This window comes from Anopheles merus, chromosome 3R, assembly GCF_017562075.2.
Source record: "Anopheles merus strain MAF chromosome 3R, AmerM5.1, whole genome shotgun sequence".
Lineage (NCBI taxonomy): Eukaryota > Metazoa > Arthropoda > Insecta > Diptera > Culicidae > Anopheles > Anopheles merus.
The window spans coordinates 44886069-44913959 of NC_054084.1; the positions used below are offsets into that span (position 1 = coordinate 44886069).

At 41.9% G+C, this 27891-nt stretch overlaps 3 protein-coding genes across 11 annotated transcripts; 1 reads left to right on the forward strand and 2 right to left on the reverse strand.

The window, feature by feature from the left end:
* Positions 1 to 1939: 1939 nt before the first annotated feature.
* On the forward strand, positions 1940 to 9649 carry LOC121595894 (ankyrin repeat domain-containing protein 13C). 5 transcript variants are annotated; one of them, XM_041920273.1, is made up of 7 exons: positions 1940 to 2042; positions 2151 to 2270; positions 2867 to 2908; positions 5122 to 5226; positions 5303 to 6105; positions 6183 to 6430; positions 6824 to 7269. In XM_041920273.1, the coding sequence occupies exons 2-7, from the start codon at positions 2168 to 2170 to the stop codon at positions 6879 to 6881; spliced, it is 1359 nt and encodes a 452-aa protein (XP_041776207.1). In that variant the 5' UTR covers positions 1940 to 2042; positions 2151 to 2167; the 3' UTR covers positions 6882 to 7269. The 5 variants fall into 5 exon arrangements, with proteins under 5 accessions (XP_041776207.1, XP_041776206.1, XP_041776209.1 ...); XM_041920272.1 differs by having other exon boundaries at positions 1948 to 2056; XM_041920275.1 differs by lacking the exons at positions 1940 to 2042; positions 6824 to 7269 and adding an exon at positions 9026 to 9649 and having other exon boundaries at positions 2063 to 2270.
* Positions 9650 to 10639: 990 nt separating this feature from the next.
* On the reverse strand, positions 10640 to 23519 carry LOC121595896 (septation ring formation regulator EzrA-like). Of its 5 annotated transcripts, none has more exons than XR_006005215.1 (3): positions 22229 to 23519; positions 21947 to 22145; positions 10640 to 10713 (listed from the first exon to the last, which is right to left on the reverse strand). XR_006005215.1 is itself a non-coding variant. In XM_041920278.1 (2 exons), exon 1 carries the CDS (start codon positions 23103 to 23105, stop codon positions 22248 to 22250), a length of 858 nt encoding a protein of 285 aa, XP_041776212.1. In that variant the 5' UTR covers positions 23106 to 23519; the 3' UTR covers positions 10640 to 10713; positions 22229 to 22247. The 5 variants fall into 5 exon arrangements, 3 of the variants coding, with proteins under 3 accessions (XP_041776212.1, XP_041776213.1, XP_041776214.1); XR_006005214.1 differs by lacking the exon at positions 10640 to 10713 and adding an exon at positions 15028 to 16875; XM_041920278.1 differs by lacking the exon at positions 21947 to 22145.
* Positions 23520 to 23855: 336 nt separating this feature from the next.
* LOC121597506 (calcium-independent phospholipase A2-gamma-like) lies at positions 23856 to 25998 on the reverse strand. Its single transcript, XM_041923319.1, has 5 exons — positions 25896 to 25998; positions 25748 to 25830; positions 25246 to 25657; positions 24964 to 25184; positions 23856 to 24873 (listed from the first exon to the last, which is right to left on the reverse strand). The coding sequence occupies exons 1-5, from the start codon at positions 25915 to 25917 to the stop codon at positions 24205 to 24207; spliced, it is 1407 nt and encodes a 468-aa protein (XP_041779253.1). The 5' UTR covers positions 25918 to 25998; the 3' UTR covers positions 23856 to 24204.
* Between the last annotated feature and the right edge of the window lie 1893 nt (positions 25999 to 27891).

The following is a 27891-nucleotide window of genomic DNA, read 5'->3' on the forward strand; positions in this document are numbered from 1 at the left end:
AGGACCTTGAAGGACGCCACATCTAACGGACAGTCAATTACGAAAATGGCAATGTGATAGCTAGGGAGTGTTAATCTTTAGGAGTAGCGGGAAAACTGGTATGAATCGAAAATACAACTATGGCTGATACCTATTTTAACATTCTTCTTCAATACTTTGGGAAAAAATGGGTTTTGGAAACTAAAAACATGTTCCTACAGGCTAACATCTCAACACACATAATCAATACAAAAAACATTTCTCAACTAGTATCGTATAAAACACCTTGCATGTCCTCCATAAAGTCTAAATCTTGATGCCATCGAGAATTTGTGGCAGATTACAGGTGCCAAGGTGGATAAAACTGGTGTAACAAACAAATAAATTTAAATTTAATGCTCTTGATAACGCTTGAGAAGAATCAGATGCAAAAACTAGATGCAGAACTAGATAAACCTTTAGAAATTGAAAAAAAAAAATACGCCAAAGATTCTCGAACATGTAAAGAATGCGAGAGGAACGCATATAAATTATAAGTTGCGTGTTATCCCAAGTGCCACAAATCCACTAAACGACCACTAAACGGCTTCTAAACGCCTCAAATTCTCTACCTAAACGGAATATAGAAAGACTTCGTTTAGCAGACGGCAAACGACTCATGCATTCTAAAAATAGCAAAAAAGCTGGTGGCGCCATCTGTTTGTGGGATACCCAACCTGTGGAGCTTCATCGCTTGGAGGAGAGCTTTCTCATTTCCTCTGTACTGTTGTATGGTTTCGCATTGAAGTTATGCATCGCTAGAACTAGAACGGCGATACGATTGTTTAAATACTAAACTCCAACGGAAACCACCAGTACTGAAGCAAGTGAGATTTGAGTAATGGTCGTTGGTGTTGATACCCACGTATCTGACCACACAACCATTCATATAGATTTTTGCTCTGAAAGTTAGAAGGCTATATAGGTCATTATAAGATGAAACTTGTCGAAACACATTGCAAGAAAAGGATAGCAATATAATGATGAGTTGTAATACGCCATCTATTGATCAAACCAATGAAGCTGTGAAGCTTTCATTTTTTTCCTATGGATATTCAATTTTCCAGTCGTTTAAGCTTAATCTGTGGCGCTTGGGATATTTGTTCATAAACATATTTTCTGTAGAATAAATAAAGTGGGCACTTTATTTTGGCACAATGATTTTATCAATTTTGAAAAAAAATTTTTTTCTTGAAGCAAACTTCTCATTTTTGTTATGCTATGGTACTGCGCATTCTTAAGCATATCACAAACAATGTTTCAAAAAATAAAGCAGTACAATAACTTCATTTTTGCCAGAAAAAAATTAAAAAATGTAAAATTGTAAGTAGTGGCCACTTTATTTTGCCGGCCACTGTACGACTTTTTCGACTTACGCCTTGCTTTGGGACATTTTTTCGGTCCCAAATACAGTCGTATCTCGGGAGACACCTGTACAGGTGTCCCCCGAGATACGACTGTATTTGGGACCGAAAAAAAGTCCCAACGCAAGGCGTAAGTCGAAAAAGTCGTATGTCGAATATCTATCAATGTAAAGTTTATAACCGAATTTGAAGAGTCGAAATCTATCATATCGGGTTTTTATTTGAAACAATGTTTGATAATGTATTAATTTTACACAAAAAGTCGTTTACACCATATAGATATTCAATATCGGGTAGTTGTGGAATCTTTGGAAATGTGTGTGTAACGGTTATCAGCTCAGAAATTCAAAAATATACATCAATTTCTTCTCGATGACAACTTTTCACTGTCAAAATCAAAATCGTCGTATCTGCGAATCGTCGCAACTCGAGGGGGTCGTAACTCGGGGGACGCCTGTATATCAAAAATCGGTAGTATTACAGATAAATCAGTATTTCTGGTCACTCCGCTTAACTGACCGTTATGTACTCCCTATAATTGGTGTAGATCTTGCACCGGGACTGATGAACGACGGCGGAATGACAGCTCGCGGCAAACCCCCCGAAGTTTGACATTTGTTCAAAACAAATTCCGAAAGGTGAAAAATGCTGTTCGTGGAGGTAGGTGGCACTAGGTAGGGCAACAACGGAAGGAGTCGAGAAAAAATCGACTGCTGCGCGTCGCGAATAGTGCGTGTGGCTCAGTAAAATGTTTTCTCTCAATTGCAGCACAAGTCGGCGAAATAATGACGGACTCGTTTCCGCTGCATGAGTGCGTCTTTAACGGTGATACCCGTAAGCTATCGCTGCTGCTCCGGACTCACGAAATAGCCGAAAAGGACAAACATGGTAAGTGAAAACTGTACCAATTGCTTCACGTGGATCGGAACGAATCGGAGCGCCTTGAATCGCGAATTGCTTGTTCCATTGCGCTAGCGGAAGGCGACAAACGGGACGTGATAATCGTATTCATGCATCGATAAGTTTCCTAGCTGCGGGTATCCACGCAACCGCGAAATGGTGCGAGGCAGTGTTACCTGGATTTTATTTTCCTTTCATGTTCCTTTCCTTTGAGGCTACACTCGGGCTGTACACTCGTGGATGATTGAGCATTAGTCAAACCAAAGTGACTGACTTAATCAGTTAATAGAATTCAAGATTGTGCGTCAATTCCTCAATATAGGAACGAATAGCGTTAGTGTACATTTGCGGTAGACTTTAGTGTAGCTTTGCGCTGTAGCATGAGTGAGATAAAACATATTTCGGAAGGAAAATCCACTCACATCAAAAGAGGAAGAGTGGAAGAGTGAGAGAGAACGAAATCGCGACTCTCGAAATAGTTTTGTTTGTAAATAGTTTACCATGTAAACAATGGTACTCCTTTTGAACAATTTATGTTATCTTACTCGAATGATTCATTCAATTTACTTTTCTTTTCATTTTAGGAAACACTCCGCTCCATTTGGCTGTTATGCTGGGAAAGAAAGGTAATTATATCAGCAGGAACATGTCGTCAACAAATCAGGCACCCCGCTAATAAGCTCAAATGGTCACTAACATTCATTCGATTGCTTCTTATTTGGTCATTTTTGTGCATCGAAGCTTCTGATTAATTCAATATTACGAAATCGATGTTTAATGACTACAGTGTGTGTGTCTTATGATGCCTCCAAATTTTGCACCGTTTGTTTAGAAAGTGTGGTGTATTCGAAAGGAGAGTTAACCGAAAGACATTATGCAAGCTACATAACGGCGAACTGCGGTGTAACGAGATGATCTGCACAGTGACACGCTTCGGTGCATTTTCTGCGTGCAGATGAGTGATAACAGTGTCGTGTGTATGTGTGGTGTGTGTGTGTGTGTTTGCCCGCACGTTCAAACCGTGAATGGGAGCAACCTTAACAAACTTGATGGAATCATGTTGACCTGCAGCAGGTTCATAGCTTTTGCCTGTGTCTGTTACCGAGGAAGCACACCTCATTGATAGTTATTTATCTTTAGTACAATGGCTCATACATTCCCTCGAGTTCCCCAGCCTCGCCGGTGCTGATAAAACCATAAGTTGTACCCATACACTCCACCTCTCATCTCGTCTGACGCTTATCAGCCGAGTGTCGCATTGGGTGGCCACTTGAACAGGTGGCTGCTCTTTGGCGGTGGACGAAACCGAAAGAGAAAAACTTTATACTTTATACTCTTTTAGAGAAGTGGAGTAATTTCATTGGAATCGATTTCTAATTGACTTCCCCCCAGTCACACTTTGCCGTTAGATAATCAACAATGGTGACAAAGTAATAGAGCAGAAGCACATCGGTTAGCAGAAGTTGCATCAAACGTTGAGATAAGAAAAATATGCTTGCCAATACCTACGAACTCCATGAACCTATATATTATTCATCCGGAAATTACAACAAAATGATAGAAAGCCAATCCGTGTTGGGCAAAAGAATTAATTATTATAGCTTTGAAATCTACTCACGGTGACTGTCGACTTATTTTATAGATATAGATAAAATAGATTCGCAATTGAAACGTTTATTTTAATTTAATAATAGTAATTAGTAATAGTAATTTCTATTATTATTTCTGCACTTGCTATTACCCTAGACGTTCTCATTCCCGGTACACCGGATGACCTCAATGAACATTATTAGTTAGAAGGAAACGACACGAATGCCGCCGTTTAATAGTAACCTTGATTTAGTCCCGTTACCTTCCTCGTCTTGCCCCCGGAATTCTTGCTGAGTCGCGATACACTGCACTACGGCCGATGGAAAAGATAGGGTGAAATAAATGGACGTGGAAGACAGCCGAGGATTCTTGATTTCCGTTTTTCGCGGCAAACCTTCTTTTTACCCAATCTTTCCTCTTCGCTCTAGCATCTTTATTGATTGCGCTCTCGCTGACCTCCATGGCTAGCGGCGGTTCGATGGCTGGTGTTGTTGTGTTCTTTTGAACCAAAGCTTCGCTGTGCGCTGTGTTGTCTTTCATTTGTTTATTTATAGTCACGCAACTGACTACATTCCTGGCTCGAAAGGAAGCATTCCCTGTCCGGATTGCGAAAGAAGCTTTCATTTTTGAAGCGACCTTTTTCCACACTTTTCCAATATCGCTACCCAAGCGAATCCTTTTTTAATGTGTTTTTTTTTTCTTCACTGTAGCAGCGATCGTGTAGTAAAATTCGTGCGAAAAAATGTATTTTTAAAATATCGATGAGCAGCATAACGAGAAAAGTATAATACTGAAATTCCTCTTGTCCGTCTGTTAGATTGAAATGCTTTTTAAGCCGCAAATATTAATAAAACACCATTTCAATCGATTCTGGCAAAGTTCATAATAGATGTACAGTGTCAAAATCAAATCAGATGAGATTTTTTTATTTATTTTCTTCTTAGTCTTGTACCTTCTGTTTAAACATTTTTACTTATTCCTAGAACAATATATTGTTATCGCGCTTATCTTATATAATTTTTTTTCTTTGGGTCCTCTTATCATATTTCATTGTACTCGGATTACGCAAAACACCAATGAAAATTGGCATGAGAAATCATTGCCCGGCTTAGTTTCAGATATTTTAATATTGTTTTATGAATTTGTTTGTATTCTACTGTATCTATCTACTATGTGTATGTGTATGTATGTGTATCTACTTTGTTTGCTTATAATTATTAATGTTTTTATTTTGTTGTACATCTTTCAGAATGTATCTTCTTATTGCTTGCACATGGCGCACCGGTTAAAGTGAAAAATTCTCAAGGATGGTCTCCCCTAGCGGAAGCGATCTCATACGGAGATCGTCAAATAAGTACGTCGTGTTTTGAACAGCCCCCCCTCGTCTCGGTTTTATCAAAGTTGATGTTATTAATTTTTCCGCTTTTCAGTAAGTTCACTGTTGCGCAAATTGAAGCAACAGGCACGCGAACAAATGGAACAACGTCGCCCAAACCTGGTGAAAGCCCTAAAGCAGATGGGTGACTTCTACATGGAGCTCAAGTGGGACTTTCATTCCTGGGTGCCACTTATCTCCCGTATCCTTCCCTCTGACGTGTGCAAAATTCACAAATCTGGCTGTTCGATCCGGCTGGATACGACGCTGGTTGACTTTTCCGACATGCGCTGGGAGCGTGGCGACATTTCGTTCATTTTCAAAGGCGATAACCCTCCAAAGGACTCGTTGACGGCGCTCGACAACGAGTGTCGTTGTTACCAGCACGTGCGACACGAAGAGACCGAGATGGAGATAGAGGATGAGGTCGATATCCTGATGTCGAGCGACATCCTTGCAGCGCAGATGTCAACGAAGGGTATCAGTTTCACGAAAGCACAATCCGGCTGGATCTTTCGCGAGGATCGGCGGGAAACGGTGGCCGGACAGTATGACAGTGATCTCTACACAATAAACGGGCTGACGCTGGAGCAGCGCAAGCGCCGCGAACACTTATCTCGAGACGATCTGCAGAAAAACAAAGCGCTGATGGAGTCACTGACGAAGGGCGGCCAGGGTCAGCAGGGCGGCATCGATCAGAATGGTGAGATCTATCGAAGGGAATCGCTCCAGCCACCGCCGAACTGTGAAGTCACCTGGCAGGATTACGTTTCGGCTGAGCCAGGACAGTATCCAAACTTGGGTCGTGAATTAGTTTATAAGGAATCGAGTAAAAATTTTAAAGCAACAGTAGCTATGGTGAGTACAACGTCGGACACAGCTAGATGCAGTATGAACATGTATTTTATGCGTCCGTATGTTTCTCCCCTTCCTAGAGCAAAGACTTCCCGCTGAGTGTCGACATGCTGCTAAACGTACTGGAAGTAATAGCACCGTTCAAGCACTTCAGCAAGTTACGGGAATTTGTGACGCTGAAACTGCCCAGCGGTTTCCCGGTGAAGATCGACATCCCCATCCTACCGACGGTGTCGGCCAAAATCACATTTCAAAAGTTCGAATTCCGGGACGACATTTCGCCCGATCTGTTCGTCATTCCGGAGGACTACAAAGAGGACACGATGAGGTAAACCCGCCAATATCCTTTCCCGCGTTCCATCTAATGCGTTGCTCTCGTTTGTTTTTTCTCTTTCTCGTTCTTCTTCTCGCTCTTTTTCTTGTTTTCTGTGTTTGGTTTTCTGTGTAAACTGTTGTATCACTCCGTCCCTTGCTGAATATTTGCTCTATTTCGTTCCTATTTTGTTTTCCGTCCGCGTCCCGATTTTATTTCGCACCAACCTACATCAACGCACGATACACTTGATTTGTCACACACACCTGTGTCTCTCAAAATGCACAACAAACGTACGCCACCAACATTGAACTAAACGATTCACGCCTATATTCATGCCTTCTTGCTGCGAGAGCACACCGTCCACCTGGTAACGGCACCCATGATAACGATAATTAACACGGCTAGGTTTCTTATTTACTTCATAGATTTCCTGATTTATGACCTTTCGATATCGACCGACTAAATGCGTGCTCGTTGCTGCTAGCTGCCAGCCAACCTGGACAAACCGTTCCGCAGCCGCTGGCTCCGCTGCTGTCTGCCTTTGCAGCCGGTCGCGGTGTCCGGGGTGCGAACTATTCGTGTTCAACTCCTCCGCAGCCATTGGGCTCGTGCTTGTCGACGACGATAGGAATGTTGTTCATCACAGCAATGTAGACTCGCCAGGACGGATTGACAAGTTGTTCTCTTCACTCTCTAAGCCGCCGGTTTCTGGGTATAATCTACGAATTGGTTTTGAATGATTTGTACCACTGAAGAGAGCAGAGGTTGTCTTCAATCAGGAAAACACTATACTGTGGTGAGGTTGTAAACGTGAAAAGATCGCTAATAGCGTTGATAGCGTTATAAGAGGATAGTAGAAGAAACGGTATTAAAATTGTTAGAATAGTATTTTATTATCCTACACTTGCTGTATTAAAGCGGCGATATGTAAACGTGTGGAGGGGGTACGGTCGTTTGAATGGAAGTTTGTCTTCTAGTAATATTTTCTACCTTTCAAGCCGCTGTTGGATCTCTTTTTATTTGTTAGAAGGAAAAAAACAATGTAAAAGTCAACAAGATATAAGTAACGTACACATACAGGGCAAAGTTTCACAGGGTTTTTTTTATATTATGTTTATCTAAATAAATTCCAGCTGACCGATATCTGCAATAGCGAAAAGAGAAGAGATACAAACGATATCTTCTGTCAAACGATATCATTTGTTGGCAAATGCAGCGAAAACAGAGCAATCGATAAATACTATACTGGAGGATCATTTTGGATTGTTTGCCGACCAACAAGGCGTAAACTAGTGGGGCGGAGGCAATTAAGAAACAGAAAAGAAGACAAATTTTTGGTGTACGTAGTGGGTAACGAATTTATAATAGCATTTGGCAAACATATAAACTAAACAAACTATACAGAAATGGAATGCAGAACCGGATCGCCCGAACGATACAAACACATTTTACCAAATTTCACTAAATCCAAATAGTAATGTCGAAGGAAAGGAGGGAGATGTTTGATAATCGCAAACTTTTGCCGTGCATGGAATCTACCTGTTTCTACCAATCCCATCCATTTGTCTATTATATTATTTAATTCCTGTTAGTATGCGACTTGATGCTGCATGATGCTGCACTGTGTTCACTATTTGGGCGCATGTGTGTGTGTGTATATGTGTCGGCCAGGATAATGTCGTTCAACCCCATTAGAAAGAGTGTAGATGTAAATCTCGTAGAAGTGTCGTGCATGTTCAATGGTCAAAGGAAACGATTGGGGGGGGGGGGGGGGGTCGAGAAGGAGTCGAGAATACAAATCATGAACACTTGCTACCAAACGGATACATATGATGTCTCTAAACCAAAATCGGCAATTTGTAAGATGTTTCTTAGTTGGACAAACTGTGCGTCGAGTAAAGAAAAGGAAAACATGAGTAAGAAGAAAACAAATATTACAAAGAACATTAATTTATACCATGTTTGTATTGAAGTCGAAAGAAAAAAAAAGTAAAAACAATCCCAATAATGCTAATAATCTTCTTTAGCCATCCTTATAGCTTTTTAAAAGTAGTGATGAACTAAGATGTAGTGCAATTTTTGCAAGATGCAACCGTGGATTTGCAAAGGAAACAAAGTGCCGGTTAATTAATCATCCTATAGAATCTACTGCTGGTGTACCCATTTACACAGCAAAAATCTTTCCCTCCATCGAGAACCTCATCATTCGAGGCGAGGCATTAGCGCAAACTGCTTGTAGATTTTATCTCATCACGGATCTTAATAGTTTCGGGATTGGTTTTGTTGGCACGGTTGCCAAGTAATGTTTCGCGCTTGAATGGAATGTAAGCAAACAAGTACCTGGCACCGGCAGCCCCGAGTATATGTTTTTTTAGGAATAAATTACACCCATGGACCGAGGGACTCAATTTGCTGGTATGGAAATAGTTTCACGATGGAATAGAATTTGGTTTTATTGTTTTTAATATCAAGCTTTTTCACAAATTATTGTACTTTACACAACAGTGAAACGGTGTTTTACATCTAACCATACGGCAATGATTGACTTAGGAATAACGTTCGTCTATGTAACTACGGTATGCATTAACAGTACTATTTACGCCTTAGTGCTTTTCAGTGATGTTTGGTCCAGCCCGGCGGTGGTTTCGGAATTGGCACCCATTCAGTTACCTGCACCGGTCCCCAGACGCGCTTCCAGACACCGACGTACACCTTCTTCTCCTGCCAGCTCTTCACCCAGCGTGGCTTCCAGATGAACTTCTTCTTCCAGAATCCGGTCGGTTGCGGCGTAGCAGTCACGACGACATGATCATGGTGCACATGATGCACATCGTGGTGGTGCACATCGTGATGCAGATCGTGGTGAAGGTCGTGATGCAGATCATGGTGCACGTCGTGATGTAAGAGCGAATGGTCAGCTTGCGCCGCCAGGCTGTGCAGCAGCGCCTCCGGATGATGGTGCACTAACTCATGGTCAGCATGAGCATGATGGTGGGCGAGTGCTTCGCTGGCAGCATAGCTAGATCCCGCGTAACCGGGTGAGAGAGAAAAAGGAAAATGAATCCAAAAGAACAGAACAAAATTATTTTTCTTTGTGATCAGCACGGTAAAAGCATCGCTTTTCGCTTCTATAATATATCTTTCAAGCGCATTTAATCATGCGCAACGTCAAGCCTGCCACTTCATTAATGGAACAAATGGAAATGGATCGAAACTTGTAAGACCACGGCGGCCACGGCCCCGTTCATTGGTCGCTCCCATAATTCAGTCTCATTTGTGGCAAATTAAATGGGTAAAATCAATCTTCACTGGTCGGCTCTCGTAAGATTAAATCGCAATAATTGGAAACCCTGGCCACTGCAAACATGGGCACGTTGCCAATTTCGATCCCACTCCCCGCCCTCGCACACAGGTATCTTCTAACGTTTCCATTAACGCCCGGGGCTAAAAATTTCGTACGCGCTTGAGGTAAATTATGGCACATATATTCTATTTATTTTCTCCCTATCTTGCTTACCTTCTCGTTCTCTCTATTTTTGCTCTCTACTATTCTTTCTTTCATCATTTCATCCTACCGGAGATTTCATACAGCTCGTCGTAGCGTATTTGTTCTTTGCCCGTTTGGTTGGTTTTCTTCGCCAGACCAATTTACAACCTAATTGCACACTAATCGATTTCCCCATACCACAGCAACTGTTTACTTAATTCACTGTGTGGTGTCTAAGGGGGTAAAACGCGGCGGCCGCTTCGTACCCCCTGGGTTGGAGTTCGTATCGGTTTTCCACTTTGTTTTGGCAGATGGTTAACGTTTTGCACAGCCTTCCCATTCCGGCATGTTTTCCCATCGCGGCAGGGTTAAAGGTCGAACTTCGTTTAAAGACAAGAAAGAAGGTGGTAGCACTATGCAAGGCATTTTTTCTGATCGAAACGAGGGTACTTGTATTCGTATTAAGGGTTTTAGCACGTATCATGCTGCTCATGATGTTGCGTGTTTGTGGATGTATTTAACAGCCGCGAAAAAAAGCCAGGAACACTGAGGTATATTTATCGGTTGTACCGAGGTTACCACAAGAGCGTACGAGTAGTAATCAAAACATGAAAGTATCAGATGACTGTCCAAAATTATGCGTACAGTAGGTTACAGTTGTGTAATAAACATGCTTTTTACTACTGCTCATATTGCTTATATGTAGGAGAATCATTTTGTACGGTCCAACTTACCTTTCTAAATCACTAGCCAGGGAGTGCGGCAGAATCGATAATATGAGCGTCAATGATGCTGCAAGTAATACTGGCTGTAACAAACACAAAAAAGGACCTACAATTAGAGAACTGTGAAGTTTTTTTGCTCACACTAGGTCGTAAAGTCAACATTTCGTTATGGTGGAGGCGCCTGGTCTGCATCATTACAGCATTTTAAAGAATCATATATTCTGTAAAAAAATGTTTAAATGTACAAGTCCTTGCGATCTTGGTTAAATTAATATCCCATATAATGGTATATTTACTGTACATCAACCTATATCTCACACATCTGGGTTGATCCTTTCAGTATGTTACGTAAGTTTTTTTAACACAAAATTTCATCCAACTTTGAACAACATTTTCACAAACAAGGATTGAGCTGGCTGGATTAACAGACATTAGTAGATTAGCAGACGAAGACGCGAGACCGTGAGAGACTTCGGACACTGCTGCAGCATACCAAGGCCACAAAGCGGTTACAGCACCGGATAAGTTAGTAAGTATAAATCATTTGCTACAAGTATTGTTTGAACACTTTTAAACAATAGTTTAACAAACCATCACTCGCTTGACTCGTGATTTTTACTCACTTTCTTCGACATTTTTCCTTAACACTTCTCACACTTTAGCTATACTAACTGATTACTCAAACTTCGATGATGTACCTCGTATTGGCACCAAACGACTGACCACTTCTACCCATAAACGAACGGGTTTTAAACAATACGACACTTTACCACTGTTTGCGTTCCTTACGAAATGCTCAATGCACCTGTATGTTATGCACACGGTGGGGAGGGTCATTGGTAAAAGACAGTTTCTGTTCAAAATGGCAATTTAAGCGTTTCCCACTCCAAATCACCAAATGATAAGGATGGCGGCGGAAGTAAACATAACACATGAGGTGCATCGGGCAGCACGCTTACAGTGAAGTGCATGGTTTTAGGTGAATTTGTTCACTTATATTTTAAAATAGTTTCAAGAATAAGAATAATTAAAATGAACATAATTACATAGTTCAAACATATTTAAAAATAAATAAACTAATTTAAAACAAAAATCAATTTTAAATTATACAGTGCATATAACCATAATGTGCTGAAAAAACAGTTCATTCAACATGAAGATAAATGGTTCAGCATGTTAATGTTTTTCTAAGCCTTCGAGCTAAATATAGAACGAGTTATGAACTATTCTCGAGAAATTGAGAAAAGTCTTAGTAAATTATTTTACTAAAAGACATCATAAAATGGTTACAAAATAACCGAATAATTTCCGTATAATAACGTGGATAACAACCCCCTGAAAAATTATTCAATATTTTATTAAAAAAAGTTATTTTATTTTTAATTTTATAAAATTCAAACAAAACTTGGTGCCCATGTTACCAATTTGGATCAGATCAAATGAGATTTTTTCGTGCTCCTAGTACAAGCGAATGGTTAAGCTTCGTATTCTTTTGGTATTTTCTGAGCTTTAGATTTTAACCTCATGCTTAAGTTGATCCTTTTTATGAATGTGAATCACCAATTTAAAGAACCAGTGAGATGAATTGTTTCCTCAGTTTCCAAACCGTTTTCTTTTTCCCTATGTATTTCCTTGGCAATACTCCTTGCCTTTTCTATTATTTTTGTGGATATCCATGCACCAGATTATCTTTGTATGGGATTGAATGTAATGTTTTAGCGGTAATTGAAAAGTTATTACCCATGCATAACGTCCCCCTTCATCAGATTTTGGTCTCTTTCGACCTAAAAGGGGGTCGTTATACACGCTAAAATACCAAAATACTTCTCAACATCATGAAATCATACTTAAACCTACCGCTTCAACTGTTTCCGAAGCTTATACGATGTGATAGTTGATGTGATAATACTCGCCGTGTAACTCTGTAGCTACCGAAATTGTCTTCCAATCACACTCTCGCACACTTCAACCCACCTCAAATCAACTGGAAGATCAGTACCACCACCACGCGCTACATAATTCGCGTTCTATTTTGTATGCAACTCGGCTACACATGCACTCTGGCCACACTGTCATGCTCGGGCACGATCGTAACCAGTCGCGTAAAGCGTAAAACGACATAAACTGAATTTTTAACTTCCTCTTTCCCACACGCTCACCCCCTTTCATCGCCCTTAGTGACACAATGCACCAAATTGTTGAGTGGGGAATAGTGGATGGGATTTGTATTTCACACGACGATTAATCGAAAGTGAAATTATAATAGTGGGGAGGAACTTTTTCCCGTATATTACACTATCGAGGGTTATTTTGTTTCTTCTTCGATTACACACACACATCGGCGTGTAGGAAGTGGAACATGCACAAGGGCAGTTATTCCAATTGCAAATGGTTTTATTTTGAATGAGGTAAAGCTATCGCTTTCAAACCATAACGATCGGTAAATCCATCAGCCAGCAGGTGGACGACGCATACCAAATCTGGTATTAAATCTATAGATTATGTCATTGATCGTAATGCGGTGATGTAGCGTAAAGCTAAAGATGGCCACGACGCGTGCAATAATAACCTAGTAAGTGCTCCCATTTTGGACTGGTGGTGCCGACCTACTGGCTTGAAATTAGGTGACCGATATTGTAATTTTGCTCTAGTTAAGAGGAATCTTTGGAAAACACCCGTTTTTTGTGAAGTTGTGAGTAAAATATTTAGTATTTGATAAAGAAAATAGTGCACGCTCTGCAGCCTTATAAAAATATAAAATAAAACTAATATACGTTCACAAAATTAACTAAAATCCATTCAATCTTTTTACCTTATCCCTAATACGTGGATAATAGGTTTCAATCATTTCCAAAAAAAGCAGCACGAGCAACAAAAACCATGCTAAAAGCAAAACACGTTTAACGATGTGCCAAAAACTACACCTAAAAGCATCGATCCAAACACGTATCCCGACGAATTTCACCCGCGACCAATGTACTGTCATGCGACGACGAAAGAGGGTGGGAAAAAGCAAAACACAACCTCCTAACGTCGTCTTCGATGGCACGCTACGCGAATGTGGCTAAACGATTGGAAATGCGTCTCTCCGGACTATAAATAAAGCGTTTGGTCAGTCCTAACCACTGTGGGCAATGGGGGCTGGTGCAAGAGGTGAAGTACGAAACGAACAAATCAAATTAAACTGTAGCATCAAATCCCTGTTGGCAACTGCGGCACAAGCCAAACCCTTTGGTTGGTGTGCATTGCGGAGAGGCATAACATTATGGGCCACAATTTCCCGTGCCGAGATGTTGCTGGTAAAATCTTTTTTTTTTTTTTGTGAATTGCGTATTTCTGAAAGGAGGCCAAGATCAATGGTACTTTTTATAAGACAAATAATGGTGGTTTTCGTCCAAAAGACCACAACCAGGCGAGCAGTGTGGAAAAAAGAAAACGACACGTTTCCTGGAATACTTGTTTCCTTCCTTCGCGCCTTAATCCTCTAAGAAAGTGTTTATTTTACTTAGAAACACAGAAACACGCGGTGCAAGGTTAGGATGTTTCGACCTGCGCCATGATGGACGATTATGCTGTGCACGTTAACATCTGAATTCGTTCTACACTCCTGTTTGGGGCTGATGAAGTGCGCAGCCGATCAGTTGGTTCGCACAGTTTATTTATCTTTACTTTTGGAGAGCATAGCATTTGGTTTACCTTTAAGCTGTGGTGCGAAAAAATGTTGTTTCATTCGGTGCAGCTGTTCAAAGGAAGTAGTTTGAAGCGTAATGAAGCCAAAGTAATCGATTGGGTAAAGGTATTAGTACATTATTTTAAATGAAGGAAATTTGTATTAAATATCATTCTAAACTCTCAATATCAAATGTTAAATACTTTAGTTACAGAATGGTCTTGATTCGTTGCAGCGTTCTTTTTTGTAAGCTTGTATTTCATGATCCGTTACCAGTGTGTAACTGTTGACTGTCGGAATCGATCCATTAACATTTTTGACAAAAATGATTTTAATTTTAGTGCTTCTGTGATGTTGTTAGGTATAAATCGTGTGATTTGTTTACGTGTTTCCACGTTTTGGTTTTCTCTCGTATTTTACTATGAAATTATGATTTATGGACTTAACAAACATGAATTAAGTACACATCCACATGTGCAGACTGATCAACATACCATATTTAACAAAGAGTGGAGTAGATTACTCATATTGGCTTCTTTGGTTAGGTAACCGGAAATGAGGGATGTACCATGTGTTTTAGTAGTTGTTTAGTGCCGGCACTCTCTGAGGCCGTTTTTGATAGTTACGAAACCACGCATCGGAAAACCCCTTCTTCACTGTCTTCTCTTCATTGATGAGGGTATTTGATGAGGGTAGTAGAACAAACATGAAGACGGTGGTGTACGGCACAAACAGAATATGTATTTTATCACTATCTTTGGTATATGTTCAACCGTTTACAATAATAAATAATACCACACAATAACACGCAATGCGGGGAGAAGACGGCTGGTCCTTCTCGCGCCGCGATCCTCACTGAGGACGTCACAGGATGACAGCCCTGCTGTCAACAGTGAGCCCTCAGGATGAGGCAGCGGTCTGTCCACAACATCTCCCCGTTTTAATTAAGCCGGTACGGCTTAAGCCAACGCAGCGGTTTTAATGTAATTAAAACCGGCGTGGCAAGCGTACGGCTCAAGTGGCGCTGTGTAAAACGGGGGAGAGTGCTGACCGGCCTCCGTGCCTAACGCTCGAACGGGATGAGCGTTACGGGCTGCAACAGGGGGCAGCCGATGAGCTGCGCTCGCTCGTTCCGTTGCAGCCGCTGTGGTGGTGTTGTTGTTGTTGTTGTTGGTGCAACTGCAGCATGATGCTGTTGCCGTAGGACGTTGCACCGGACGCCGATGATGCTGATGAGGCAGCTCTCCGGATGCTGCTGCCGTTGGGGCGTCGATGTGCGGCTGAGCAGGGGGCGGCCGTGGTGCCGCGCGCGCTTGGACCGCTCAGCCGGAACCGCTGCACAGGGGCGACCGTGATGTCGCTGCCGGTGAACTGCTGTGCAGGGCGCGCAGGATGATGATGACGTTGACGATGATGATGAGGGTACACAGGGGGCGACCGTGATGCCGCGCACGACGACTGTGACCCGGGACACATACGATGTTGCTGCACAGGGGCGACAGTGGTGCCGCCGTCGAGATGCACCTGTGCAGCTGGAGCGCCGGCGATGAAGATGGACAGGGGGCAGCCGATATGCCTCAGCACTGTGCCTGCTCACCGGGCTCGACGATGATGCTGGTGCAGCAAGGGCGGCCCTGATGCCGCGCACGACAATACTGCACCAGTGTGTCCGATGACGCTGCAGCGGGCGGCGGTGATGCCGTGTGACGACGGTCCAAAGCGGAATGTCCCCTCGCTTTGTCCGGTATAGTGCTGCAGCGGAGTGAGGATCCTGGGGCTTCGCGCAAGCTCGAGCGAGCCCATCCTGCGCGATGGCGGTTGTGCGATGGTGACCTTCGTGCTGCGTCGGTTCGTTGTAGGATCCCCCCCTACGCGAGGAGGATCCCATCCTCGTCGCCACTGTTGTGTCCGCACAGAACAAACATGAAGACGGTGGTGTACGGCACAAACAGAATATGTATTTTATCACTATCTTTGGTATATGTTCAACCGTTTACAATAATAAATAATACCACACAATAACACGCAATGCGGGGAGAAGACGGCTGGTCCTTCTCGCGCCGCGATCCTCACTGAGGACGTCACAGGATGACAGCCCTGCTGTCAACAGTGAGCCCTCAGGATGAGGCAGCGGTCTGTCCACAACAGTATTATTTAGCTATTTCGCATTAGCTTTTGCAAAACAAAAAATCACGTCATTATCTTAATAATCTTGGAAAACCAACACTTAAAAAAGGCGATAATTGTATGTGTTATACTAGGTTGGCTAGTCTCTTTACCTCAAGAAAATTACTACATAGCTAGCTAATTATGACCGATGTAGTGTTTAGGTTATTCATTATCATTATTAGTCATTAATGTTATCAAAAGGCTTTGCATTTGTACTTTGTGAGCCTATAACCTATGACCTATGTATACAACACTAGTTCCGAAAATTAAAACAATTGTTATGCTTGGTTTTCCATGAGTAGTTTCAGTTACTGATCTAATTTTTTTGCTCTCGCAAAGTCGAAGAGAATCTTCATCGATATGAGGTTTAAAGAACTGGTCAGCAAGCCTCAAAGTCAGCACCTGTCTGGAGTAATGCATAAGAATTTTTAAATGCCGTGAGTCAATATCGTGAATTGATTTCCTTATATTTATGTTTTATTTATTTTATATATATTATTTTATACTTTCATATAATTTTATTTTTATACTCTCTTTTTCTACATAATTAATAATTTATAGTCAAGCATTTAATTTGAATAGATTTGTTGAAGGCAACGAAACAATGTAGATTAGATTATATGTCCAGTGATAAGTCCTTAATTATTTGGTGAAGGAGATACCAACAATTGACCAAAAATGGATATTCTATGCTATTTAGAATATATTTTTGAAAATGATATTTTGAATGCAAACAAAAAAAAAACATTCACCATGCAGTAAAGTCTCGAGTAGAATAGTCTCGCGTACCTGCCGGGATAGAAATATTAGCAGATGTTTTTTTATTTTATTTGGCCTAACAACTATTGTCGGTCACAGCCTGTACTATTAGTGGGTTTAGGTTTCAATGACTTATTGGTTACTCATTGCAGGATAGTCAGGTTTACGCATGGGGCACCGGCTATTCGGATCTTGAACCCGTGACGGGCATGTTGTTAAGTCGTACGAGTTGACGACTGTACCACGAAACCGGAAAAGTAGACCATATGACCAATGTTTTATCTATCAGACTAAAGAACCGTTGAAACACTAGGGATCATTAGATTTGAATTGAATTTTACTCAATTACGCTCACAAAAAAGTCGAAAATGACTTACGGCGACTAATTTGATTAGAGTGTTAAGTGTTAAAAACATTTGTTCGGCTTTAAATAAAATATAGAGTCTATAGAATTAAAGAAATTTGACGAATTAATTCCTGTTCTTGTGCATGATTTGTAATTTATCATTACATTATTTACAATTTACGGTTTAATTTGAATGAAAATATTGTTTTTTCCTTGAAGCTAAACAACTAAATCTTTAAATCACCAATATCATTATTTAGTGATTTAGGGATTACGCACTGAAAAATTGTAATACGTAATTGAAAAAAAAACCGTTTACAACATTGTTGCAGGCCACATCACCTTCTAATCTCTTTTTTGTGTTAAAAGCTTAAAATATATGAAACCAATTTGCATTTTTGTCCCGGACAGTTCACATGAGAAAAGATAAAGGACGGCACACCCTAATTTGTTAACCAAAGCATAGGTGAAACGGCTGTCCCATTCATTACCACGCCTAACTAACGGCACGAGAGAAACATAAATTAGAACAAACGAACAGTGCCCGTGTCGTAAAAATATCTACCTGTCAGTATGACCGAACGCCTTTTCCCTCAGTTTTTTACCATTTTTTATATCGATTTGTATTTTTTTCTTCTATATTTTGTATCTCTCATTTTCTCGCATTCTGTTTTACTTTTTATAAACTCAAGAAAATCAACGCATGGGACGATACGTTATGTTCAAGTTTTTCGCCCCCATCAGTTTTCCGCTTTCGTTTAGTAAAAATACGCACCCAGGAGCTGAACGATCATTAGAACTCGGGAGTTAATGCACGCTCAAAACATTTTAAAACAACCACACACAAAAAAATGACACCGACGAGAAACATTCAATAACAACGACCAAAAACGAATCGGAAAATGAGCGAGCCTCTTCTACTTCGGACGGGTAAGCGATTAACATACAAAGCGACGTAAATCGGCATCAACCGTTTCGTGTGTAGGCAGATGAAAACACATGAACGAACGAAAAAGCGGGAATACATGAGAGCAGTAATGAAGAAGGAAAGAGGAGGAACCACTTTCTACAGCGCCGGCAGCGTGTTAGTCAATTTATCACCCCCGGAAAAGCGACAACTGTCACGCACGCTACAGCTAGGACGACGACGCCTCTCGCCGGTCGTGGTGTTAGCTGTTTGCGTTGCGTACTTGGGTTGAATGGTATTTATTCTGATGCTGTATGTTTTGGTGTTATTGTTTACATTAACAAACAGTGCGCAGTGTTGCTCGAGCGACACGAACAAAATCACTACCAATCGAGAGACATTTGATTCCGATTCATCAATTTCTCTGGCCATGGTTGTGGTGTGCTTTTAGTTCTGTACAAACGACAAGCCGCCTCCATCAGATCTGCCTTTTTTGTAATGACGGTTGATTGCTATTCATTCAAACTGTCTATATTTTGACAGACAACCGTCAAAACACAGGCACATTTTAACTAAATCCTCAAGAACAAAAACAACGGCCTTTGGCGGGAGATGAAAAAAAAATTGGCAGAAAAAAGAGGTTTGACGGTTGAGGTGTGTAGTATGTAAAAAACGTCATTTGACCGGACACTAAACCGTATATAAATACAAACACCACATACATACAAACACACACACATGTGAGATCATTCTCACGACGAAGCAACCGGTAGTAGATCATATTTACCAAGTAGATCACCATCGATCACTACCACCACCATTTCATTTTGAGAGGGGAAAACTACATTTTGCTCTGGCTTCGTCGCATGAGACAGCAGCGGATCAAGAGTGATGATTTGTTTGTCTAACGATCCGCAAGCAAAACTGAAGCTGACAGGTTGGGGTTGTTGTTTTTCCATCGTTGGTGGGGATTTGTTTGTGTTTGGCCCGTGCGGCGTACCGAACCGAAAACCTCGAAACGCCCAACGATTTGCGCCATTTGCGCGCGAAGCCGCTTGGTGTAATGGAACGGACGGAAAGTGTTTGCACCATTAGCTAACGATAGGGGATGCCATGGTGGTGATGACGGAAATATTTTCCGTCGGTGGAAATGAGCGGTGGTCTGCAAATTAATGGAGTAGAAACGTTGCCAGAAATTCGGCGTGATTATCAGAATATAAGATAAACATTACATTTAATTAAAGTTTTGTAATACACTACTAGCCATCAAATTATTATGAGCATAATACGAGTTGATGACTCAAATACTATCACAGAATTCACATATTACTTCATTGTAATTATCCTCATAAATGTCCGATTGTGTGAATACACAATATACACAGCAGTAAAAGGGATGTCGAAGGAAGCGAATACCAGTTTCACAATCTTGACTAGCTCTGTCCCCAGATTTGTATTTCGCTACACCTTACATTGATTTGTGGGGCACCCTTTCACCATTACATTATCATTCCCACACAGTACAGTATGCTTGCGAGAAATGCGATTAACAATTTCCGGATGGTAACTTTTTTTTTATTCGGGAAGGACGGCTTTGCTCCGTATTGCTTAAATTTAGTGAAGGCAAAATTAGACTTTGTAACAATGTACAAATGTTATATGTGCTTGTTAATCTGTAATGTCAAACTATCACAAAAGAAATGAAAAAGAAGCTTGCTTTTTCGATCAATTCTCGACGGAAGAGTGAAAAAACTGACTCCAAACATAATGAACATTATTTTAGAGCCGTCAAAAACGCTTCGGAATAGGTAGATGCACAGTATATACATTATATAGAAGATAGAATGACAAAGTAGACAGGCCAAGACCGCAAAGCGGTTGTAGTGCCGAGTAAGTAAGTAAGTGAATAATACTAAAGTGCCTAGTAAATATCTTATCAAGATACTTGATGGCACTATGTTAAAGAAAGAGTCCCATATTCGAAACCATCGAGCAAGGTCAGAATCCTGCTGTAAAGAGAAGAGGGCTCCTTGTGGCTCTAACGCTGCTTACACAACATTAGCTTCAATTGATGATGGATTGCACTATTCCTCAAGCAAAAATCAAACCCAAATTGTTAACCACCTGAGCCTGAATCGTTTCATTACTCGATTAAATGATTCGTGTTGATTCTCAATTCTGAAATGTTGGTAATTGAATTGATTGCTTATTTATTGTTCGAAACATTTCCAGTTCTAGTTTGGTGTCATCCAAAGGACAATTTTCTAGAACTCAAATCTATGCTAACGACTCTAGTTTCGATTCGTAATTGTTAATCCATGGACAGCACACTCCGGCTCATATAAAACCGAACAAGTCAGTTAAATTCCGATTCGGGCTGTTACCCAGTTTTTTCATTCTCTTGCACTTCATTCGTCTTCAAATAGCTCCAATGTGTTCAAGTTTTAATTCATATATCTCTGACGCTTCCCGGTAGTTTCTCAAACGAAGGGGTTTCTCGTATCAAAGTCTTACTAAGTCGAGATAGTGGTTTTTAATAAATCTCGGGGAAGCTCACATAGGATGGTATGCCGGTCTCCTTCTTTAAAAGATTACCAAAAATATCAAAGGACATTCCACAAAAATCTATCTAGTTGTCAGCTCATGCGCTACAACGATTTATTGAAGACAGTTTCATACATCCGATTCCTATTCCTACAAGTTTAATATGATTTCCCCGCATAAACACATCAATTTGAAATTGAAAACTTCTCTACCTCGCTTCTCCGAACAGCTTCATTTTTATGTTGGATTTCGGGATTCAGAAGATTCGAAAATTCGATCTATACAAAGATTCGATTTGATCGGTTCCCGTTTGTGCGTTTCGTATCCGGTAAAAATTCGATTTGCCGGTCTCGTAGTCGTCAACTCGTACGACTTTAATAACATGCCCGTCATGGGTTCAAGCCCCAAATGGACCGTGCCGCCATACGTAGGACTGACTATCCTGCTAATAAGTCACAGAAAGCCAAGCCCACAAGTTGTGGTACAGGCAGGCCTTGACCGACAGCGGTTGTTGAGCCAAAAAGAAGAAGAAGAAGAAAAATTCGATAGCGATTCCTTTGGGATTCGGTTGCAATTCGATTGGGATCGCGATTGTAATCTAATTAGAATATCAATTGGCTCCCAATAGGATGATTGAGCATCGCGCAAACCGTTAGAGTCGCTAATGAATACAAACGTTTTTGATATCATTTTTGATGGAGTAAAACATTCGTAATTTTAAAAATGAGGGTTTATGAGAAAGTTTAAGCAATCGATGCAGATCACAAGGAATAAAAACGGCAAAATCCGTTTTTGTATGAGTAGTTTTACATGCATTTATCGCAACCCAAAGTGGGATAGGAATTGGGAGATTCGTATTCTAATTATTTCTAAAAACTACTATGCCTCCCAGAATCCGCGTTTCACGAGAACATACTGTACCTTCGAGTAGGTGTCGCTTGGCCTTGTTTGATGTACTGTTTAGTCTTCCGGTCAAAACAGTTTACCATTTCGGCGGTAAACCGCTGAAATTAATTTAGCTATTCCTGTGAAACGATCCAGACAATCTGATCAAGCCTTGACGGTCGTGGGACGTTGCTGGTGGTTTGTTTATGCCAATACCTCTCCCATCAATAAACGCCTCATAATAATATTTAGAACATTCCGCATATATAGATCCACCCGTTGGCTTGTACAACTGTCCAAACGTATTCTGTTATTTACCTCTCGTTGCCCGGTTCCCTCAGACAAACGTGGAGTCGACGTCGTCATGCTGGCCAAGATGGCTGAGCCGAACTTGCAATTCTCGCAGCTTGCCACACTGCTCATCGTACCGCTGCTCCAGCTGTTCATAAAGTGAAGTTTGGGCCGTCGACAACCGTTGCATCATTTCCACCTGTTTGGCTTCACTCTTAGCTAGCTTGCGCTGCAGCTCCACCACAAGATCAGTCAGATCCTGCAGTTTGCGCGTAAAATCTCGCTCGAGAGCATTCAGCCGTACCTCATATTCTACCGACGAACTGCCGCCCGTCTGCTCTAGCTGACCTACTTTCTGCTCCAGAGCACTTAACCGGTCAGTGTGCCCGGTTGTCAGCTGATCGATCTGTACCTCCGCGGCAATGATGCGACTTTCCAGACTCAAGGTCATGGCGTTACTGCCGGCTGGCGGTGGGTTGCCGTGGGAAAGCTTGCCACCACCTCCAAATACACCCTTTTTCTTGCTCTGCTCGCCAACCGACACCTTCAGGGCGGCGATCTGCTTGGACAGCTCATTCCGGCAGCTCGCAAGATCGCTCTTGAGACTTTTGATTTCATCGGCCTGTTCCTTCAGCCGCTTGTCGGTCGATTTCGAGCTTTTGCTGCCTGCCGCCCGTTGCTCGTACTCGTCCACTAAGCGCTGCTGCTCCTGGAGACTCTTGAGCGCCTTCAGCTCACTACTCAGCTCGCCGTACGCGTACTGGGTGGCGGTCAGGTTCTTGCGCACATTGTTCAGCTCGTTGCTGATCTTGTGAATATCGGACGCAGTGTAGGTCGTCTTGTGCCGGCTAAAGTACGACAGCCAGCCCGTATTCTCGTACTCTTCTGGTTGCATATTGCTCATCCTGCCCTTTTTTCCTCTCGATTCACTCACCGTCCTTACAAAAATCGTATAAATTCTCGCTTATTTATCACGCACCAGGCTCACATTCACCTACATTCCGTAAAGTCGCACACATATGCATATACTTCCCTCGGTTGGGATCGAGATAATAAATTCACTACAAATTAACTTCGTCGAAAACTGTATCGAGGCCATGGATGCCCTTTCCGGTAGAGACACTTATTTTCCAAACCGTTCCTGTTTATTTTTTCTTCTCGATTTCCCTACACAAAATCTCGAAAACGGTGAACTTGTTTGACGAACTGCTCAGTCGGGCAATGTGCTGGTGTGCAGTGTGTCACGATCAGTGCACGACTACGGAAGATCGTGACCGATCGGGATGAGTTCGTCGGTCGGTTTGCTTAAAAATAAAACCTGTCCTCTTTTGCTTCCGTGGGTCAAATTCGTACCGGCGCCAGCCAGCAACCGAACCGTTCGGTCGTGAGGAGATCTCCCTTTTTCTCTCATTTTCTCTCTCGCATCAACAACGAACAGGTATCATCGCTTAAGCGTAGCAAGTGAGTTTGGAAATGGGAAGTTTTCCAGCTCATTTTCGTTCGTTTCTTTGGGGATTGTTTGGATTTTTGGCCATTCTATCGGGTCGCATTGCTGTGATATTGGTGTGTGGACATTTGCTGTGATCTATGGATCGATCATCAGCTTTTTGAATATGCATCAATATGTTGTGAATCATTCTAATTACGTCTAAGATCACTCTTACACGTCATAGAACTTTATTTGCAATTTACAAACATAAACCAAACATTTACACACAATCGCAAAACAAAATATATCCATGGACAGTCGTTATACGGGGATCCTAAGAAGCTTAGCAATGCTAAAATACTAAAAAGATGTAATACCGAAATAAAACCTGAATTGTGTACCTTCACAGAGAGGTATGTCAGTAGTGACTGTAGTACAGCAACTAAAAGATTCAAACGAAAAACAGAAAATCTGTTGTTATCATATTATAACAACATTCACCTTCTGCCCTGATACTACCAATACTAGCAGACTCTCTTTGGCAAATAGCAGCAAAAACACTTTTCAAGAAACACTAGCGATAGAAAACGTAGCGCGCCACATCGTACGCTTTGCGTGCGATCGATCGCTTGCGCAGCAGCAGGTCAGCAACCTGTTCGAACTTGTCCTCATTGCGCGCATAGTACATTGCCGTATCCTTCTCCAGCTGAGCAATCTTTTCCGGCCGCACCTCAACCATCGACAGGAACTCGGTAAGATACGGATTGAAACGGAAATAGTGACCAGCCGGTAGCAGATCGCTCAGCACCGTGTGCGCCGCTTCCGTGTCGGTGGCAGAATCGAGAATACGCAGGAACTTTGTCTTCCACGAGCTGGACAACGAAGCTTGGTCGAGTATTTTACGGCTTATAATTTTTTGGCCATCGTTCGATTTGCCACGCGTTCGTCCCGTACCGAACGATACCACACACTGGATGCGATCGTTCGGCCACAGACATTTGGCTTCGTGGATGGCCACGGCGGTAGGATTGTTGTACAGTATGCCACCGTCCTGATGCAGCTGGCCGTTCAGCGGGAAGTCACCAAAGTACGCCGGAGCGGCCGATGACGCTCGCACTACCTCCCACAGTCGTGCGGTGTGTGACCCGGCGTACACCGACTGCACGTTCTGAGGGAATGTGTAGTTGCGGAATACATGCGCATCGATGTACTCGTCGCAAACGGTAGTCGATATACAGCAGAACTACGGAATAGAAGGAAGCGACAGCATTTCCTTAGCCGAGAACCATTTGAACAATTGAGGCTTCGTTTTACCCATGTGTCTTTATCCCACCTTCGGCACATTTGGAAGCATCACCGTGTCGATTATGCGACGGTGGCCCACATGACGTTTCAGTAGCGATTCCCACAGCTCGATATCGTAGTAGGCGTGCGACGAAAACAGGCGCGACGCTCCGGAAAGTTTATCCAGCGTCGTCGGGCGATGGAAGACTTTGTAGGCTATCTTTTTGTAGAGGTGAATGCCTTCGGCAAGGGTTAAACCTTTCTCGGAGGCTAAAAGCAGACGAGGCAAAGGGGTTAGGCGCAAATCAACCTTAAGCTCACACCAACTTACCCAACGCACAAACCAATATAGCTCCTGTCGAGACGCCGCATACTAGATCGAACAGATCGAATATTCGTCGGTTCGTGAGTCGTTCCAGTTTGCGCAGCAGTTCCATCACGATTATACCGCGGATGCCTCCCCCGTCAATGCTCAGGATGCGTATGCCCTCGCTTGACAACGGTGGGACGTACCCGAGCAGCGCCAAACCGAGCTTCGCATGCTGCCTTATGGCAGGATCGGTGGAGTGTTCCAGCTCCTTCAGCAGCTCGATTGCGCCTTCCTCTATCGCGAACGCTTTCTCTTGCGGTAGCTTTTCAAACTTTTCCACCAGCTCGTACAGTACCTGTCGCTGCCGATCAACTGGTATTGCCTTGCGGCGTAAATCCAGCAGAGCATGTCGGGTTTGTGATTGATTTTGACGCTGCAATCGAAGGTAAGGTAAGAAAAATCCCTATGATTAGCTGTTGCCACCCTTGCTTTGCCAACACCATGAGAACGGGGATTTGGTTACATTTTGTTGGCGATTGTAGTGCCATTGTTGTTGTGGTACGCATCGCGATACCTTTCCGCTGGCAAGTATTGGCGAGCAGATACCTACGGACAAAAACACGTTAGCTTTTACTTCCTTTGAACCGTAGTCCTATTCACGGATTATTTACCAACAGTCCTCCAGCTGGACATTACTTTCACTAAAATTGTTAAAAATTACGACACATTTTCCCCAAAACAAATCCCCAACAAATTGTTTACAACCAGAGTGGCCAGAAATACAGGCGGTCCCCGAGATACACGGTTAATGGGGACCGAAAACGGCCGCAAAATACCACGTATCTCGAATTTTCGCGTAAGTCGAATCTCGTGATTTTCAGCCAAATTGATTTAATTTTCGTATAATTTTGCAAGTAGGAAGTGGTTTTATTCACTGAATTAATTATTTCTTATGATTCTGACTAAATATAATAGTTTTAAATCGTTACAAATGATTGTTAACATTCGCTCAAAAGGGAATTTATTTGGCATTTTACAATTGATGTGTCGAATCAGTACAATTTTGGACAAATTGCACTGTCAAATTTAAAAAAAAAAACCTCGTATCTCCGAATCCGCGTAAAGGAGGTACCGTGTATCTCGGGGACCGCCTGTACCGATTTATCTGTACAGTCTGTTCCCGAGTTACGCGGTTCTCGACTTACGCAGATTTGGAGATACGCGGTTATGTCAATTTGACAAATCAAATGTCAAAACAATATATTTAGCTTAAAGAATAAATTTGCTTAAGCAGTCGATTTTGGTATACTAAATATCGCTGTTTGAATTCTCCTTTTGCAGCAGATAAATAGCATCAAAGTTGCAGGTGGTCCTACTAAATAGCGCCTTAGCAGCTTCCTTATGCCAGGTGCTGGGGATTATTTTTCTTCTGTTTTATTTTCAAGCAAGCGTCATGGATGCAATAAACAACAGAATTTGTTTTGTTTGTTTTCATGTGTATATTTTAAAATCTTCAATATTCATAAATTACATGAAATGTATAACAGTTTACTGTACAATCACAATCACTTCACTCAAAATTTCTTCTTCACGGAACTGATCTAACTTATGCAGCAGTGTTATGTTTTCTTTGTACTTTATTACACTACTGCCCTACCAACAAGCAGCAATTAGATGATTGACGGCGTCAGTCTTTGACACTTTGACAAGAACCATCATGTACCAATGTTATGCATTAAAAAGCTATTAAGTTCAACCAAGTTCGGTACGTTTTCTTAACAAGCCTTCAAGTTCCATCATGAACAATACACATCAGGCTAACCAGCCGCCAGGTTGCAAAGAGTATCGAGTGCTTGTTAACAAGCACGATACTTCCGCAAAGTACTTTTTATCTCTTAACCAGCCACAAAGTGCGACATCAGAACGATTTTTCGTTAAACAGCCTCAAATCAGCTATAGAGTTCGACCTGGCTATGTGGGCATGGTTTCACATTGGAGTTATGCATCACTAGAACTAGAACGGCGACACGATTGTTTAAATAATAAACTCCAAAGATAACCACCAGCTCTGAAGCAAGTGAGATTTGAGTAATGGTCGACCCACGTATCTGACCACACGACCATTCATATAGATTTTTGCTCGGAAAGTTAGAAGTATGTACGTCAAGATTAGATGAAACTTTTCGAAACACATGGCAAGAAAAGAACAGCAATACAATGATGAGTTGTAATACGTCATCTATTGAGCAAACCAATAAATATGGATGTTCGATTTTCCAGTCGTTTAAGCTTAATCGGTGGTGCTTGGGCTGTCAATGGAATTATACACGATGTGTAGGAATAAACTGAAACGTATGTTTTTATGTAAACGTAGCACTGCCACTGCGACTGGTCCTAAGCGACTGTGTGGAACCCCGAGAAAAGGGAATCGCCACCACTGAGAAGAAAATGTGCATCTTAGTCCTCCTTTGGCTTAGAATACCTAGTACAATTTTCAGATCGATACTTCAGAAAGGCCTCATTCGTGTGACAGCTATGAACTTAATCTGATGCATCTTCTTTAAATATCGAATATCGAATTTCCGAGATCAAATCACGCAAATTTTCAGCCAAAAGATAGCTAATTTTCATGTAATTTGGCATGTTATCGGTGGTTTTAGTTACTAA

What these genes read in the sequence shown, in the direction of transcription:
- LOC121595894 (XM_041920273.1), top strand. Translation starts at nt 2,168, where the DNA reads ATGACGGACTCGTTTCCGCTGCATGAGTGCGTCTTTAACGGTGATACC. An exon ending in TGTTATGCTGGGAAAGAAAG is followed by an intron (nt 2,909 to 5,121) that starts GTAATTATATCA and finishes TACATCTTTCAG; the next exon opens with AATGTATCTTCTTATTGCTT. An exon ending in TTAAAGCAACAGTAGCTATG is followed by an intron (nt 6,106 to 6,182) that starts GTGAGTACAACG and finishes TCCCCTTCCTAG; the next exon opens with AGCAAAGACTTCCCGCTGAG.
- LOC121595896 (XM_041920278.1), bottom strand. Translation starts at nt 23,105, where the DNA reads ATGAGCAATATGCAACCAGAAGAGTACGAGAATACGGGCTGGCTGTCG.
- LOC121597506 (XM_041923319.1), bottom strand. Translation starts at nt 25,917, where the DNA reads ATGTCCAGCTGGAGGACTGTTG. An exon ending in GTCCAGCTGGAGGACTGTTG is followed by an intron (nt 25,831 to 25,895) that starts GTAAATAATCCG and finishes TTTTGTCCGTAG; the next exon opens with GTATCTGCTCGCCAATACTT. An exon ending in TGCTTCCAAATGTGCCGAAG is followed by an intron (nt 24,874 to 24,963) that starts GTGGGATAAAGA and finishes TCTATTCCGTAG; the next exon opens with TTCTGCTGTATATCGACTAC.